General features: G+C 36.4%; 1 protein-coding gene across 9 annotated transcripts in view; it reads left to right on the plus strand.

The window, feature by feature from the left end:
• Positions 1-14,657, plus strand: part of kmr (pleckstrin homology domain-containing family A member kramer) — a 291,215-nt gene extending 276,558 nt beyond the window's left edge. For 8 of the 9 annotated variants that reach the window (XM_083124233.1, XM_083124241.1, XM_083124238.1 and 5 more), the window contains 3 exons: positions 2,062-2,173; positions 4,570-4,704; positions 11,834-14,657. In XM_083124233.1, the coding sequence (XP_082980359.1) occupies positions 2,062-2,173; positions 4,570-4,704; positions 11,834-11,943 (357 nt within the window). In that variant the 3' untranslated portion in view covers positions 11,944-14,657. Of the gene's footprint in view, positions 1-2,061; positions 2,174-4,569; positions 4,705-9,118; positions 9,205-11,833 lie in introns of those variants that run through there. The other variant, XM_083124237.1, reaches the window with a different exon arrangement.
• Positions 14,658-19,301: the final 4,644 nt, after the last annotated feature.

Consider the following 19,301-nt stretch of genomic DNA (forward strand, 5'->3'; position numbering starts at 1 on the left):
TTAATGATATGGAAGTTATGGGTATATAAAAGTTACACAATGAAAGTTACACAATCTGTTCAATATGCTGTCTTTCTTGTGTTATGCACATGTTGAGACGGTTGTCCCATGCTCTGTGAACACGGAGCAATCCCATGCTCTGTGGACACGGAGCAATATCTCAGGTGTGATTTGTGCACAGGCATCCAGTATCCATTGCTCCAAGTGACCCACATCCCAAATCTTTTCAGCATCAATGATTGACTTCACATGACCCCACAGGTAAAAATCGAGTAGGGTCAAATGTGGTGATCAGGGAGGCCATTCCACTGGCCCACGTCGACCAATCCTTCGACCAGGGAACTGGAAGTCCAGATAGTGACAAACCTGTGGTGGTGCCCCATTCTGCTGAAAATTTTAGGGGAAGCTGCCATCCTCCATCAAAACTGACGGAAAAATGTGTTCTTGTAACAACTGCAAGTAGCCCTCTTAATTTAAATTGTCATGAATGAAGAATGGGCCAATGATACGTGTCCTCCAGATCCCGGCCCACACCATATCCTTCCAGCACCAACCATATTGCTCGGATCTCTCCACAATGGGCCTCCCCGATGGCGCAGTGGTAGTGTCGTTGCCTTGTTATCAAGGGGTCCCAGGTTTGATATCCGGTGGAGGCACATAATGGTTCGGATCCCACTTTAAACTGTAGGTCCAGTCCCAATTAGCCTTTCTGTGCATAAAGTGGACTTAAATCATCAACTCAACAACAACTCTCCACAACGGGTTCTCGGAGGATCAATACCGCATGTTCTGTTAATTCACTTCCCCATTCATAATAAAATTTGCTTCATCAGAATGCAGAATATGCAGTGCAAAGTGTGGGTCCTGGCAAATTTGCTCCACAGCCCATTCACAAAACTGCATTCTCCTTTCCGGGTCATCCTCAGAGAGATGGTGCTGCAGCTGCAGCTTGTACGGGTGACACTTAACCATCTTTAACACCCTGCAAATGGGACTCTGGCTGACACCACATTGCACGGACATTCAACCTGTGCTGCGCTGCGGAGACTTGGCAAACGATGCTAGCACTGTCGTAGCTGTTCCTTCGTCAGTGGCAGTTCTGGGCCTACCAGATCGTGGCCTGTGCTGGACTGTACTACTCCCTTCAAACCTGGTCAGCAATTGGGATACTGCAACGTACAACACTGGGTTCTGTTGAGGGTTCGTTGAAATCAAGAGCTACAGCAGGGGCACTTCTGCCCCCCCTTCCCTCACAGCTTGATGATCTGGATTTGTTCGGCCTTGGTCAATAGCATGGTTCAGCACCTGCAAATTATACATAATTATCACTTTTATATGCCCATAACTTCCTTATCATTAAAGTTTTCATAAATCTGACTTCACCACTGAATTCCTGGTGAAATTCTAGCCCAAAACCATATTCCACATGCCCCCTTCCCATTTAAAGAAATGAAGTTGGATCCAAGATGGCGGACGTTGGTTGTCATGACATGCACCAAAAAGTTTCTCCCTAGGCCTAACATATTACTACCATGACCAATTGCTGCAATCTACACTCCCTTTCATTTTATAAGAGGTGGTCGGAATTTTGACTCACAAAAACACAAAATAACTTTTCCTGTGCCATTTACCGCAATGAGAAATAGAGAGTCATTGTTAGTGCACAAACAAAACCAATTGTTGTACAACAAAACTTTGAATCTTAATCTATCCAATGATGTGTGGATTATGTTTCTGCCATGTATTGTTTGGTTGAAATAACATTTTGAAATCTGCTCCTTCTTGTTGACTAACCATGTATATCTTTTTCCGACCTGCTTCAGTCAGATGCGACTCGCCCAACGCAATGCAATAAATAAAAATAGGATAAATTAGCATTTACCTATCTAATTAAAAGTGCAATTAAAAAGTTATGCATATTTCGATTTCTCTGCTGAAATCTGCTACAGCTGGAGAATGTAAATAACTTTGAAATTTGTAATTTTTATTATTCAGTAACAAAATCACAGTGCTTTCATCTTTTCACTCTATGATTTGGTTTAACAAACTTGTTTTTTCCAGGCACCAGAGCTCTCTGCAGAAGAACAGTTACATCGATTGAAAAAGGCTGATGCTATTCGGAAAATGCTCTCCGAGACAACATCTATTTCAGCACCAGAAGTAGAAGTAGAAGGTGAGGAATGCAGTGCTATAAGAAATTGCGACCCTAGTAAAATAATAGGGCAATATACAGGCACTGAAAGCAACTGAAAAAAAAACATTTCAGGAAGAAACCAGTTGCAAAACATGTGCAGTGTTCCATGCTTTGAAAAGAAAACAGCAACTGCAAGAAATGTAAAGTGAATATACATGTATTGCAGCTGTGTTGCAGAGTAGAAAAGTTATGTAACTGGCTGTGCACATTACAGAAGAAAAGTGCATGTAAAATACTGAAGACTGAACATGTAAAATGTCATCGATAATATATTTTATGTTCTACAGGTTTCCTGATAACCAGGAGTTAGAAACAGTGTTGCCAGCGTAACATATTTTACAGTAAAAGTAAAAATAAATAAATTGTGTAACATAGAGGACTTTTTTTTTTTTGTCCCCAGTTGCACACAAAAATATTGCAAAGTCTGCACCTCCTGCAAGTACAGTAACCAAAGACTATATTGTACAATTTTCATAAATTTTGAGATGGTTGTTTTTGAGAAAATGATTTCTAAAAAAGGGTCAAAATGGATTTTTAAAATTTTTTGCAAAGAATTTTCTACATAACGTTAGAAGTTAGTGCAGAAATGGCATTGCAAATAGTTAGTCCAGCTTCCATATTCCATTATCCCAGCAAAACTCATATCCTGTGGTTCTTCACTTTGGAATAAATAAATAAATAAAAAATAAAAAAGAACAACTTTGAAAAAATTGCAAATTTTTATATTTTGATTTTGAAGTTCTGAGTTGATAAGGATTTCATAAATATTCTCCTTAATAAGGTTTTGGAAGTGCTTTGAACACACTTTCAAATAAAGGATACCTTAAGCCTCTACAATTTTCTATTTTTTTTAATTTATAGTGGTTTGAAAATTGCATTATTTTCCTTGCGTAATTTTTTTTAGCCAAATGATCTTGTATCACTCTAACAAATCAACAGGAAAAGGAAAATATTTTATTTTTGGACATGTGTCATTTGGTTCTTTAACATATTTCTTTCAGCTAAATTCATGATAGTGAGTAGATAGCTCCTGTATGATTTGAGATGAAATCACCCTGGTGTGTGGTGTTATTTTGATGTAGTGATTACGTTGACTAGTATGGGGAGGTGTCTGGATAATTTTAATCACATAGTGTGTATGAGTGTGTATCATTGCTGATGACATTTTGAACATACTCTACACTTCTAGATCACAAGATATGAGGCTCTGAATTACATGATTGAAGGGTCTCGTTTGGAAAATACAATAAAATATAGGGATGGGCCAATATGAAATTTTGGTCGATACCGATAAACAGAGCCACATATTAAGGTCAAGATTTTGGTACAAAAACTTGGCATATAATGGGATCAAAAGCAGTATATTGGTGTTAAAATGGTGAATAAAAACCTATACATATACCGGTACATATTATACAAAATTAACATTTCACTTCTAATAGCACACATTTGCCAGTCCTCGTGGTGGAGTGATTAGCACATCGAACTGCAATGCCAGGGGTCCCGGGTTCGAATTCTGGGCAAGGATGTTTGTGAGTGTCCATTCATCAATTTCATCATATCATGACTCACCCCCATCTTCGCAAATTGGCCAAAAGTGGCACAAAAAGCAAAGTAAAATAAAGCAATTCAATCAATCTAATAGCACATTTATATTGTTATCAGAGTATTATGTTTATTCCTGTTTGTAGGAGTCCCTTTTTGCTTCTCAAATATTTACAGCAGAATTAATCAATTTTCTGTGATTTTCCTAAATTTATTGTTTGACAGTTTATTTCACATTTTGCACTTCATTTTGCATCATTTTGTGACAAAATTAGGTAGCTAAATACACCTCACACCTTTCAAAAACATTGAAAAATTAAAACTACAATGTATTATTTCACATTTCATGTTTTCATCAAAAACCAAATATGCATGCCCATACCGAGTACCAATATAAAATTTACCAGTACTGATAATTGACATTCTACCTATCTGATATAAAATTCCAAATGGTTCTTGAAGACCTGAATGGTTCATTGACCTCCTTCATAAATGTGTGTTTCGAGGTGTCTGAAGGGAAAATGAAGTTGCATATTTAGACATTTATTTTTTTAAAAAATTGGACATGGAGATTATTCATAGAAATTATAACAAAATGGCAGAATTTTTTACTAAATTATAAGATGTTTATCGATATATCGGATTGGTAAAATTATTTGTAATTTTACTAATAAATCGATATGTTTATATCGACCGATACTGATAAGTACCGATTAATCTGTCTCATTGCTACTAAAATATATTCTAGGTTATATTCTGTATCATGAAGTGTTATACAAGGGTAATGTTTACCAAGTACTAGAAAGAAAGGTGTAATTTCTGTCTTTCAGATAAGATAGAAGAAGAGGAGAAAACATCTACATTAAAGAAGAAAGTGGCTGAAGAAAAGAAGCAACGGGAACATCTTCTACAGCTTAATCAAATTTTGGCAAAACAAGTAATGGAGAAAAGCAAAATGGTGGCAGGTAAGGATATTTTCTGTATTTATTTGTCATCTCCCGTGATGCTATATTACATGATGAGCTAAAGATATAGAAAGAATGTTAAGCTAATGGAATTGAGGCTGGAACTATGATAATTTCTGAAATATTGCCTTCTTTAAAATTTACAATTAACCCTTTAACATCTTGATGATAATAACATCTTACACCTGCAAGCCTTTTACGATGGGATGTTTTGAAGCATGCATTTCTCCATAGGTGCCCATCTTCCCAAGGCTGATGGCACATCTCCCCTCAACATGTAAGGCCCCATGTTAGGAAAAGGAAAATATTTTATTTTTGGACATGTGTCATTTGGTTCTTTAACATATTTCAAACCATGTCGTAATAACCATAAAGTATTTAATTACAACAGCGTGTCTACTGAAAGTAACATTTTTCCTAGCTTTACTGAACACTATACTTGATCTGCCCCTTCTCCCTAAACAGTGGTGATGGGGATGCATTACTCCCCTAAAATAGTTAATCATAATCCCCCCAAAATAGTTTGGATGAATACACAATAATTTGTTTATTTGAATACAATACCATGTTAAACTGTCTACTTTTTTATTTGTTCAATTTTCTAAATAATCGAAAGCTAGCATATTGGTTAAATGTAATAAATTGAATTATATAAATATGTATTTAAACAGTGTTTGTGATGGAGAAAAAGATTTATAAAACACACAATTTGAGTATTTAACACAAATTGTTACACAACTTAAGATCGGTGACGGACCTCATGCCTACAGGAAAAATAGCTTCTCGTAGATTTCCGTGCTGGTTCGACTCCGAGGTGCGGGATGTACCGGCCAACAAGACACGAGCATGGCAACTTTGGAAGGACTTCCCGAGTGAACACACGCACAACACCTTTGCTGCTCTGCAACGGCACTCAAAGTATCTTCTTCGGAAAAAATACAAGGAACATATAGACAAGATCACTGCAACAATCTCGGAAAACCCAAAAAGCTTTTTTAATCTAATAAACTCAAGAAAAAATAATAGTAGGATTCCAGCTGAAATTACATAGGATAGTGAAAGTGTGATAAGCAACCAAAGGGCAGAACTCTTCAATGCTTATTTTCACGGTAACTTCCGCCCACCATCCTTTCTTGCAGCATTGCCAAACGTAGGTCCGGACGATATCAACACCGTGTTCCTCAGGAAAACAGTGCAATCCTTGTGTTATCCCCTCTCCATTCTCTTGAACAGATGTTTCTCGGAAGGCATCTTTCCTCAAGCTTTCAAGCAAACATCATGCCGATTCACAAAAGTGGCAACAAATATATTGTTGTCTCGTACCGACCAATCTCCTCTGTCCATCATCTGTGAAAAAATAATCAAAGACAGACTGTATAAATTTGTTTCTCCTTACTTAAGCTCAAACCAACATGGTTTTCTTCCTGGTAGCTCGTGTCTTACAAACCTGTCGGTTTTTCTCTCACATGCTATGAAATGTATTTCAAATAATTCACAATTAGATGTAATATACTTTGATCTGGCCAAAGCCTTTGATACTGCTAGTCACTGTCATCTGATTCACAAATTATGCAATAGATCCAACATTCATGGCAAATTTCTAACCCTTCTCACAGATTATCTTAGCGATCACCAACAATGTGTCGTTCTTCCAGGAACCGTATCTAACTTCCCTCCTGTCCTCTCTGGAGTTCCACAGGGTAGTGTTCTAGGACCTCTCTTATTCATATTATTCGTCGACGACCATCTCACAGCTCCCTCTAGCAATTACCTTCTTTTCGCAGATGACTGTAAAATATTCAGAGAAATCTCCACTTCTGACGATACTCATCTTCTTCAGAATGACAAAACAACATGTACTTCCTGGTGTCTAACATGGGACCTTACATTACATCCTGAAAAGTGTACTACTCACACCATCTCTCTCAAGAAGAACCTGTTAAAGTCATCTTATTCCGTGTCTGGCAATAACATCCAAGCAGTATCCTCTCACAAAGACCTAGGCATTGTTTTCGACCAAAAACTCACATTTGAAGAACATATAACAGGCACAACAAAAAAGGCCAAGCGCCTCTTAGGTTTACTGTATCATTTCACTGAAATTACTGACATCTCAGCCCTTACCTTATACTTCAAATCATTCATTTCCCCAATAATAGAATGCTGCTCTCCTGTCTGGTCCATGGCGTGTTCCACTCAACTTTCTAGAATCGATTCAGTTTTGCACTTCTTCCTAGCTATAGTTCAATACAGGGTTCCCTCATTATGCAATTTTTCATCTCCACATCTCTTGTCTTTTCTAAACCTACAAACTGCTTATCAGCGATCTTTGCAGAATGATTTCAGTTATTTATACAAAATTGTGAATGGCAAAATCCACTGCAACATACTCCTTGAGGAGTTCCACTTTCGAGTACCTGTGCGCACAACTCGCAACACAAGTTTATTTTATACAAAGAAACCTACACTACAATTCAAAAAAGATCCCTCTTTTACAGACTTGCCATACAATACAATGACCTCCCATCAAGAATCGACATATTTTCCTTAGAGTTTGCCTTTCGGTCTTCTATTAGAAGAAATGTTTGTAAATAATATCAAATAGTGCCATTTTTGCTTATTTTTTTGTCAATTTGCTATTCTCTTTGTGTTATTTTGTTACTTTTATTTATTATTTTTTAATATCTTTTTGCTTATTATTATTATTATGTTTTCATTGTTGAAAATTTCAGTGTAAAATGGCCCCCTGTGCTGTATCTGAAATTTTCTCAATAAATAAATAAATAGATAGAAAAATTCAGCCTGGGCAAATCAAATAACATGCTGCAGCTGTGTTACCGATTCAATTATTGTTTCACAAAATATTTTAGAACCCTAGCTAGAAATTCCTAAGCTCAGGGTGAGAATATAATACCGTTCCTCCTTCAAAGAACTTGCCCCCTCTGCTTGGGGTAAATGTAATAATTTTAGTAATCCATAGCAATAATTGCGTGGATTTTATCTTCAGTTCAAATTTCATTTGTTACAGTAAATTTGTCCTGTGACAAGAAGTTAGATATGCATTTTTTTTATTATTTATTTTTCTGTTTTATTGGGTAATGTACAAGGTGTTACTGTTTGAAGTACACTTAGCATATTACAGCATACAATAAAACAATAATATTACTAATAAAAGTACATCATCCAAATGATGCACCTGTTTTAAATTAAACAGTATACCAACACTAAGCATTATGTATTTTATGAAGTGATGTTATTAATCAGTATCGAGAATATCATTCATATCTTGTAATGCAGCTATAGTATAAAATTTCACATTCACCTGAGTAAAATGCGAAGCACACATTTTCGTAAAACATGATTGTGAGCAAAGAGAGGAAGAAAATTTTTCCATCCATTTCTTTACAGGCTTTCAAGAATAATAATTTAATGGGGTGACGATACATTCTTAGGATCCCGTGATATTTATTCCTTTCCAGCTTCTCTTTTTACACGTTCTGTGCCGAAAACGTGTGGATACCATATTGTTAAATATAATCCCCAAAACATAATATTCGAACTCTTCCCCTGTCCCCACTACAGAAATCCTTTGACAATCTAAGATTTAATGGTTTATCAAGAGCTTCATATCCCTCCCCTTAAATTTAATACTCAATTCTCTCACTAAAATTCCCATGCCAATTTTAGTGAAGAGTGGATATTTCTCAATCCCCCTATGAAATACCCACCACTTAAAGAGTTGTATATTGCCCCCCCCCCCCCTGGTAATATGTACCTGTAAAGTGATGCAACAATCTGAAATGAAGATGAATTAACAGGGTTCTCACCTGAAATCCTGGAACATCTTCTAAAGTGATGAATATACCTGTGTTAGGAAAGTCTTAAAAGCAATATTCCTGTGTTTAAGGAAATCTTAATAAAAATCAAGGAATACCAAACATGATTGCCATGTATGAGTTGAATATGAATTTTCCATGTACTTGTAAACAGTCTGTGTAGCAAAATTTATCTTACACAATTGACTTGAAAAAGTGTATGTGCAGTACTTCAAAATGTCAAACATATTAAAGAAATTCGGTCATTGAAGAAACCAAAGTTGTTATTAATAATTTATGTAAAAAACTAAACTAAAGAAGTATTTTACAACTGTATCAGCAATCTTATATTTGCATTCTTAAAATTGCCATTTAAATCTGGTGAATCTGTAGATGTCAGGGAATTTATTTTACCACAGTGTTTTATTTAAGCATTATTTAATTTCAATCAAGCCTCTCCTGGATTTGTTACTTTTTTAAATATAGTTTTTATTTTAATTTTTGTTGTTATTTTTATTAATATCTGTTTAATTTGTGTATTTTATTTTTCAATCAGTCAGCTCGAAACTGATATTTTTATGATTTTTGTTTTATCACAGGTACTGTAGCATCATCAAACGATTCCCGGGACTGATTTGATTTCCATAATATTTTTGTTGCAACAAGGCAAGTTATTTTATTTTAGTTATTTTTATTTTCATGGGGTTTGAAGGTACATTAGTACATAATTAATAATGATTTAAGCTGTAATCACTTCCTTGGATCTGGTGAAATTTAAAATAAGTCACCAAGGAAATGATCTGACTTGTTTTTGTTTTTTTAACCATTGAATGCTATGTTCCCATGTTTTCAAATACTGTACTGTGAACCTTCTTGAAGACAGGAGGTTTTCAAGTGCGTGCTTTTCTAATGTACAGATATGTGCAAACAAATCACATGGAGACAATTATTTATTTGTAAGGAATACAAATTACATTGTTGGGGGGTGGAAGGGGGTTAGGCTCTCATGCAAAGTGAAATTTGGACAGTACCTCCGATTATGCATCTTTCCCCATGGCATGGTAACTAATCGAGGAGCTCCAGGTTTGATAATGTGTAGTGGTTTGGATCATACTTTACACCATAAGTCCAGTCCCGATTGGCCTTTCTGAGCATAAAGTGCACTTAAAAATAAACTAAAAAACTCCTTCTAACATGCACAAAGGAAGAAGAAAAATAATAAAAATTTGAGGAAAAGCTCGACTTGTTCTATTCCCCCAATGAACCATATGCGACTTTTGCCTAAGTGATTTGCGATAAGATGAAATTCAGGAGAGGAGAATCACAAACGCACATGAGCAAGACACAACTCACATCCCACAGAGGATTATACTGGCTGTGAGCCCAGAGGACAGATCCTTTGTTGGTCTTCAATGATGTGGTCGAGCGTGTAGTACACCCCAGTGAACCAAAGTGAATAGAGAAATTCTAATGTATGTTAGAGAGCCACGATGGTCTAGTCTGACTGCCACGCAGTATACCCTGTCCCAGCTAACTGTAGAGCAGGGCCATGCATATTGGCAGAGGAGGAGGAGGAAAATCGAGTGGTGAAAGTGCAGCATTACCAACCATACGATCCTGACCATACATGTACGGACATACGGTCCTGACCTTAGTCCATATTCTAAATGCACGGCTTGTCAAAATTTGCTCTTGCAGTTTTATCCCTAATATTTCCCTAAGAAATTCTTAAACCAATCGTACAGATCTGGATACAAATATACAGTCCGTTTGCCATGTGCGTTCGGTAGTGAAGGAGGAAATCAGGTAACTCCCTTCTTTAGAGACTTGTTCTCATTCGCCTGGTCTACAGTTAGCTGGCACGGAGTTTAGACCTGGGTTTGATTCCCAAGGTGGGTGATCTAAGATCTGAATTGTTCCATCCTTCTCCCCACATAAAGTGGCTGTGGGGCTCAGCCAGCCTCAAATCAATGGGTTCCTGGGGACAACGCTGGGCAGTAAAGGCAGTCGGAGCATGGTGCTGTTTACATCATCTCCAAAATGTCCGAGATCGAGAATGTGTCTTCATGGCACAGTTCTATATGCACGGGGAACTTTTACCTTATGTATGGTACTGTTGTAGTAACTACAACATTGAAAAGTCAGATTGTTAGATATTTATTTTTTAGAAAAGAATGAAAATATTGAGGGTGAACCAATATGAAATTGTGGCTGATACCAATAAAGTACTGATATAAAATTTACCGATACCAGTAACCAATATTTTACCAATTCGATATAAAATTGCAAATGGTCCTTCAAGAATATATTAGGGTAAATCAAAAAAGTAAAGTCAGTTTTCACATAACATCTTTATTTCCACACAAGAAGATGAACTACACATATCACCTTTCCACATATGCCCCCTGCACGGCAATGCTCTTTTGGTATCGTGCAATCAGCTTCTGTATTCCGTCCGTGAAGAAGGTTTTTGGACCTCGACATCTGACCTGAACCAACGATCACGCAGCTTTAAAGCAGTCCACCCACTCATACACCTTTCGTTGAGTCATGGTGCTTGCTCCATACTGCGCTAACAGCCGACGGTGGGTGTCTGCCGGCTTGACTCCCTTCGACCACAGAAAGTGCACTACGGCATGCTGTTCCTCGATGGTACATTTGTGGAGTGGTGTGTCCATACGTGTGTCCTTTTAGCTCCGCAACACTCGACTGAATGGGGCAGTGATGGATACTCCTACTTCCATGTCACTCCAAGTATACACGTGGTGACATCAGACACACCCAGTCTTCGTTATTCTTGCAAAAACCCAAAATTGCCTTGGTTTTTTATTTACCTAGTAAATGCTTCATTCACCTCCTTAATAAATGTGTGTTAGCAGATGACTGCCATGCAAAATAAGCTGCGTATTTAAAGGTTTACTTTTAAGAAAAGTAGGGCTTGGAGATTGTAGGTTTATATCCATAAAAATTATAACAAAGTGGCAGAATATTGCACTTTTAGAGTCTAAGGAAGACCTTCATGTAAGGTTGAAACATAACATAAGTGTTCTCTTACTGAAATACTGACTGCCTTGGTCAGCATATTTACTGTTTTTTTCTCTCATGGAAACAAGGCTTAATCGTGTTACAACCAGAAATGTTATGATCTAAGCTATTTTTCCATTTCCACATGATTTCTTGTCTTCTCTTCTTTATTATGAGTTTTAGACATATTTCTTTTATTTGTCACATTCCCTTGTATGATAAGGTTGTGCTCAGTACCATTTTAATTCAAAATATTTAAGAATTATTTTAATTTTATGTGATTTTTTTAGTGAGGGCCCTGGCAACCCTGACTTTCAAAGAGCCAAGCATGGAAGAGGAGGACCTTTCACCAGTCCAGCCACTTCCTGTGGTGCAGCAGAGAGAGAATTACTTCTCATAGTTACAGGGATTAGCAATCATAGCTCTTTCGGTTGAAATACAACAAAGTGTGTATGATACCATGTTAATGGAATTGCAAGAAACATTGATTCCCCCCCCCCCCCCTTATTTGCATGTGAATGGAAATTGTACTTTCCACATGGTGTACATAATGTTTATATAAGTAAAATTTCATTTATGATTCATAACATTTGTATAGAAAGGCTACGCGTTGTGTGAATTTTATAAATGTTGTTTTAAAATTGGACAACTATAACATGAATGACAGATTAGTAGTGTAAATCACTGCTTGGGATATTTAGTGTATGTATGAAATATGTTGTGGAAGAATTTTGATGCATTATTGTTTAATACAGTGATTTGTCTTCCTACTGTATGGTTATGAAATCATCGAAATTATTAAGAAGTGTAATGGCATTCATTGCACAAGCCAAAATGCAATTTGTGATTATACAGAAATATGTGCAATTATCTTTTTTTAAAAAAATATGAAGTCAGAATATAGAAAGAGTGCCTATTTTCTTCGAATGTGCCATCATAGAATAAGCAGAGTTGTCATGAATCCTCAATAACAATCGTGTACATTAAGTAATGTATACTTAATGAGCAATTGATGTTAATTTTATAAAGTACTGTTCATGATTTTTAAATCATTAATATCAGTTGATGAGTGAATAGTTGGTTTTTATACATTTTACAAGCTGTTCTTGAGTACAATATTAAAAAGAAAGTATTAAAAAAGTATTAAAATAACTCTTATTATATATATACATAAAAATATGAGAATCAAAAGTTACAGTTGCATATAATAAAATGAAATATATATATATGTAAATTTGCTAAGCAATAAGACAAAGAAGCAACACAAAAGGTTTTTACAGATCTGCCCCTGGAGTATGACTTGAACCTTTTTGTAACTTTACACTGAAGTAACTGGGATTAAATAGTTGAAGAAGGTTCTCTCTTCTCTTGTGAATAAAAAGAACACAAATGCATTGTAAAAATGAACTTCAGCAGTATTTTACATAATATAAGTGCAATTTATTACTGTTCATAATTTTCATCCTCAGGTTCATAATTCATGTAGCACTGAAGATCATAATGTTTCATGAATTAAGCTCATATACGAGGGATGATCGGAAAATAAGAATACAAAGCCTGTAAAGTCCAGTAGGTATATAATAAAGGTCCCGGGTTCGATACCCGGTGGAGGCACAAGTGGTTCGGATCCCACTTTAAACTGTAGGTCCAGTCCCGATTAGCCTTACTGTGCATAAAGTGGACTTAAAACAGTAACTCAAACCAAACCAAGGTATATAATAAACTAATACAAACAAACTCGTGTGAAATTGTACTTCATACTACTACTTAACATAGTCTCCTTCCCAGTTTAGGCATTTATCCTAGAGCTTCGTGAGGTTCATGATGCCTGTTTCACAGAACTCTGGGTCCTGTTGTAGGAGACAAGCCCTTAGTTCGTGTTGCACAACATCATCCGAGTGAAACTGATGTTCTCTGAGATTCTACTTCAAAGGAGCAAAAAGATGGTAATCACTTGGAGCAAGGTCCAGGTTGTATGGTAGATGTTGGAGCACATGCCACCCAAAACCCACCAGGATGTCACGGGTCTGGTGAGCTGTGTTGTCATGCAGCAGAAAGACTCCTGCGGTGAGAAGTCTGGTCATCTTTTTCCGAATTGCTGTTCGTAGGTGCAGCAATGACAGGTTTCACTCAGATGATGTTCAGCAAGAAGTAAGGGTTGGGCTCTGACAACAGGACCTGGAGTTTTATGATACAGGGATCATGAACCTTGTGAAGCGCTGGGATACAGAACTGTGTTGAGTAGGATTGTATGCAGTATCCTTTCACGTGAGTCCGTTTGTATTTGTCTAATTAATACCTAGTGGAATTTACAGGCTTTGTATTATTTTTTTCTGATAATCCCTCGTATGATTTTTAATTTTTAAGTTTTTCAATAAAAAGTGACTGTGAATATTTACTTTGTCACTTCTGGCTGAAATATTGACAATGAATTTTCAAAAAAGAAAAAGTCTGTAAATGTATATCTATTTTTTTTTAACCATGATTTCTTTCATTGTTTAGGTGTAGTGGAAATTTGTTGTTTGTTGCGTATCATGTACAGTGTGAAATTTGTAACCAAAAGGGACTGTGTGTAAACTCTTGTGATAATTTCCCCTTTGATAGTGTGAAAAGAGAAAATAAAATTGTATCCAGTCCTCAAAATAGTAACAATTAGGATTTTCATGAGATTGACGAAACATAAATATGTGCTCTGGTTGTTTGTGCATTGTTTTATATCCCAGGGTTCTTCATATTAATAACAGTGCAATTATATTTCTGGTGGTGATTGTAAACAACTGGGTGAATAGAGATTTGTAACAAAACTTTACATTCATCACTTTTGGTATGCATGTGTGTGTATATACATTTATAATCATGTTGAAAACTAACAACTTTGTGAGGAAACCAGTATTGTAAAAGGATACGTTAGGTAAAAATTACTGCATAAGTAACTGCCTTTGCTTCACTACCTCTCTCAGGTTGTCTGCTTATGCTCCTCAAATACTCCACAGGGTAGTGACTGAACGAATATTACAAGCAAGGTGAACATACCCAGTTGTATGGGTGGATTTGCCATTGCAAACACTTTTGTGTTGTATTCTTAATGTATGTATTACATGAATATAATAAAGATTGAGATATATATTTTTCTATTTAAAATTAAGAGTTATTGTGCCTCAATTCTTGAGTGAACCTATTCTGGCATTTGCACAGAATGATCCCAGTACAACAGTGGCTTTTTTGCACCTCCTCTGCATCTCCCTTAGAATTACTGCTCAAGGTGAATTGGCTTAAAAAAATATCATTATTCTCACTCCACATGCCTAAATACTTAACTACCGAAGTAGTGTCATGTTCACTTTTGGTCATGTGGTCACTTTCATGTTCACTTTCATCCACTAAGCTTGCAAAATGATGTTAACTTTATACTATAATGTGGCTTAGAAGTGCAACAGAACAACACAGCTGAGGTTGGAACAAAGATATAGAAGAACGTTCAGCTACACAAAAGCACCCATGTGCAGTATAGTTAGTTCATGGTGCTGCAATTTTGCAATGAATATCGATGGGAGACACGTGTACATCTTCCGCCTAACGGAAGGTTAAAGTGTAGGCCACGAAATCCTCCCCTGGTAGCGTCGTTGGCTTATAATCAAGGGTTCCCAGGTTTGATACCCGGTGGAGGCACACAGTGGTTCAGATTCCTCTTTAAACTGTAGGTCCAGTCCCGATTAGCCTTACAGTGCATAAAGTGGACTTAAAACACCAAATCAATCATGAAATCCTCCCCCTCCTCCTCCTTCTGCTTGTGGAAATAATTTTCGCTTTGTTGACTCCCATTTTTATTATCTGAAAACAAATAACAACTTCCCTAGCCTAAAGTGTACTTGTAAGAAAATGTTTTTCATTTGAGATGGTGAAGTAAGAAATTTTTAGCATTCAATAATGCTATTCATTCATCATACAATAAAGCTAACTTCGATTGTTGATACATCCAATTTCACTGACGGTAAAAAGTACTCAACTAAAAAATGGAAAGCATTTCAATTTGCATTTTGGCATTGTTGACTTAGTAACTTAGTTTGCACTTTAGCATAATGTTTCCAGTCAACAGAAGAAATTAAATTCCCTGCCTTCTTCAGGTTTTCCATTACAAATTTTGCATATCTGTGTATGGTGAAGAAGTACAGAGAAAGAGAAAGAGAAAGGAAAAGTCAAATGCATTTTCTATTTAAATAGTGGACTCGGGTCTGAACTTGACAACAAGACCACAGTATTTTCAATTCATTTCAATTTTATTGTTTGTAAACCAATAATAATAATAATAAGTATAGTATTTGTATTTATGACTGAAGAGCAAGATATGAAATCTTACTATACCCTTCCACCCATGGGCAGCGACACTGCTTCTGCCATGTGCTTGAAGTGGTAGCCGTGAGGAGGCTTTGCCCACTTTGCTTGTTTGTATCAACTTAAGAGAAAATGCACTTTGTCGGGGATGCCTATGCAAATTATCCCAGTGGAGGAGATGCTTTATGAAAATTTTGTTAACTGGGGAAAAGCATGCTCCCACATTCTCCTGTGGGAAGCCTTGGGATCTACTGTCGGATTAAAGATTATAGACACTAGAGCTTGAACTCCAAAATTAACCAGTAGACCTTCATAAGAACAAGTTATATCAAAATTTAGCTTATTCAATTCTACATTAATTTATGCTAACCATTTTTTTCAAGTATGCCTTCGTTTTTTTTCATCATGAAAAAAGAAAATGTGCTGATTTTTGTACTTTTGCAAACGATTGTTCTCTTTGAAATTCTATCAATAAAAAACTGTTTGTCCGATCATGATGGAATTTTAGTATGGTGCAGGCAGAAAGGTTTAAAAAACACAATTCTTAATTTTCAGATTTTCAATTTGTTAAAAAACAGTTCTTATCAATATTGCGAAACAACTTTTTCTTGTGGATGCGGTAAATGGAGTTTAATTACTTACGTGAAATTTTGAAATTTTGTATTTCCACGTTGCACAATTTAATGGTTATATCCTATTAATTTCGAAGACCCTCTGTCTTCATTCACTAGAAACAAATACGATATAACCATTAAATTGTGCAACGTGGAAATACGAAATTTCAAAATTTCATGTGAGAGTCATTCCATATGATATCAACACAGCCCGCAACCTGACCATCTCCAATTTTCATGAAATTTTGGGAGTTGAAACTATGCATGGAACTCAGTAACCATGAAAAGTTTTAGTTTCCTTTGTCTTGTAATTGTTAAATTATTCAAGGTCAAACTTCGCATAAATTGCCCTTTTTGAGCCCGCTTAGCTATACTAAATGTATTGTAACGCCGCCCCTATTTCGCCTAGGAAGCTCAAATCAAGCTTATTGTACAGGGAATTGAACAAGCTTTCCAGTGATATATAACAAGTCTACCTTTGGATAAAAATATACTTTTGTCACGTAACCTTGACTTATGACCTTGAATATCCCAAAACATGTCCACCAAAAATCGTGATAAAAATATATTTGGTCCCTCATGCCATACTCTAAAACATATCAAAAAATCATTCTGGGACTGCAATGGGATCAGAAGATACAAAATAATATGTGTAACTGTGTGACTGATAAAAGCCTCATTACATGAACTATGACGAGTCAAATGTCCCTTAACACCCCCTACAAAATGTAAAGGAGTTAGTTATCCTGGGTATAATTGGTCATGAGAGAAATAGGTTAGGTACAGGGAGATCCCTAGCTGTGTGTGTCAAGCGCAGGTCCAGCATATTGTTGACCGCCATATTGAATTCAACGAAAAAATTTCAAAGGAAATGGGGTGATGTGAAATATCAAATCAGGCTAGAATTTCACGAGAAATGAAGCGGCGAAGGTTTTTTCAACGTATCTTTAGCCAGCAAAAAGTTATTACTGAATGCTTGTAACCATCTTCTCCTTTTCGAGGTGTTAAAAACAAAGAATTAGAATGCTCCTAACGTGTTAGGAACTCAAGATCACGCTTGACATCTCGGGAGAGAAAGAAGTTTCCGCACCATTGCATATGATTTTAATCAGCCACATTCACCAAATAGTTGAATAGTGAAAAATATTTGGAAAAGTATCTCAAACTATTATGTGACACTTCCTTTGGAATGAAAAATTATTCAGTGACCATAATTTTTATGTTCACGGTGAAGTTAATAAAAAGAGTATGCAATACCTGTGATTTGATAATCTACAGTAGACAGATCCCAGCCGTATGGTTGTTCCTGGTAAGCTAATGATGTGGTATAGTGTATGGAGAAAGGGAATGGTTGGTCCATATTCAACCTTAAATGGTGAGGGCTTCTGGGATTTGTTAAGTGAACAGGATTTTCATCCTTGCTTACGGGATATGGCACTTTTCCAGAGTTTTGAAACAGGACAGAGTGTGACCCCACTATGTGGACATTGTGGCAACTTCTTCATAAAAATTTCTAGGTATATTGATGTGCAGACAGGGATCTATTAAAAGGCATGCACATTACCCAGATCTAACACCTTAGGAGGACTTTTACCTTCAGAAACATTTGAAGAGAATGGTGCATGCACTAAAAGTACGTGATATTGACCATCTGAGAGAAGGCATAGTTGCCGCTTGTGATGATATTGCACCTGCTACATTGCCAAATGTTCTATGTGAGTGTGAGAAACATCAACAAGTATGCTCACAGGAACATTGACAACATTATAATGTGCATATATCGTAACTTATTGCTGGCTAAAGATACGTTGGAAAAACCTTCGCTGCTTCATTTCTCCTGAAATTCTAGCCTGATTTGATATTATCACATCGCCCCATTTCCTTTGAAATTCTTGCGTTGAATTCAATATGGCGGTCAACAATATGCTGGACCTGCGCTTGACACACACAGCTAGGGATCTCCCTGTACCTAACCTATTTCTCTCATGACCAATTATACCCAGGATAACTAACTCCTTTACATTTTGTAGGGGGTGTTAAGGGACATTTGACTCGTCATAGTTCATGTAATGAGGCTTTTATCAGTCACATAGTTACACATATTATTTTGTATCTTCTGATCCCATTGCAGTCCCAGAATGATTTTTTGATATGTTTTAGAGTATGGCATGAGGGACAAAATATATTTTTATCACGTTTTTTGGTGATGACATGTTTTGAGATATTCAAGGTCAAAAGTCAAGGTTACGTGACAAAAGTATATTTTTATCCAAAGGTAGACTTGTTATATATCACTGGATAGCTTGATTTGATCTTCCTAGGCGAAATAGGGGCGGAGTTACAACACATTTAGTATAGCTAAGCGGGCTCAAAAAGGGCAATTTATGCAAACTTTGACCTTGAATAATTTAACAATTACAAGACAAATGAAACTAAAACTTTTCGTAGTTACTAAGTTCCATGCATAGTTTCAACTCCCAAAATTTCATGAAAATCGGAGATGGTCAGGTTGGAATTTGCACATATCTGTGTTGATTTGGCATGGAATGACTCGTAAGTAACTTTTTCTTAGTATTGGGTAGTCCTACAAATACACTTTCAGTCTTGTTTTGAAGCTCTTTCAATCTGTTTTCAAAATCCATTATCACTGTCAATTCACATTCTGAAACCGATTTTATACAGATTTTTATTCAACGGAGTAAAGATGTATGTAGAATGTGGCAACACCACACACAGTGATGTCTGTTAAACCGTGGAAACTGCGAGCTGTCACTGAGAGTCAGTGCGAGATACATGATTTCCATAAAGCATC

Source organism: Lepisma saccharinum, chromosome 6 (genome assembly GCF_977018435.1).
Source record: "Lepisma saccharinum chromosome 6, izLepSacc3.1, whole genome shotgun sequence".
NCBI lineage: Eukaryota > Metazoa > Arthropoda > Insecta > Zygentoma > Lepismatidae > Lepisma > Lepisma saccharinum.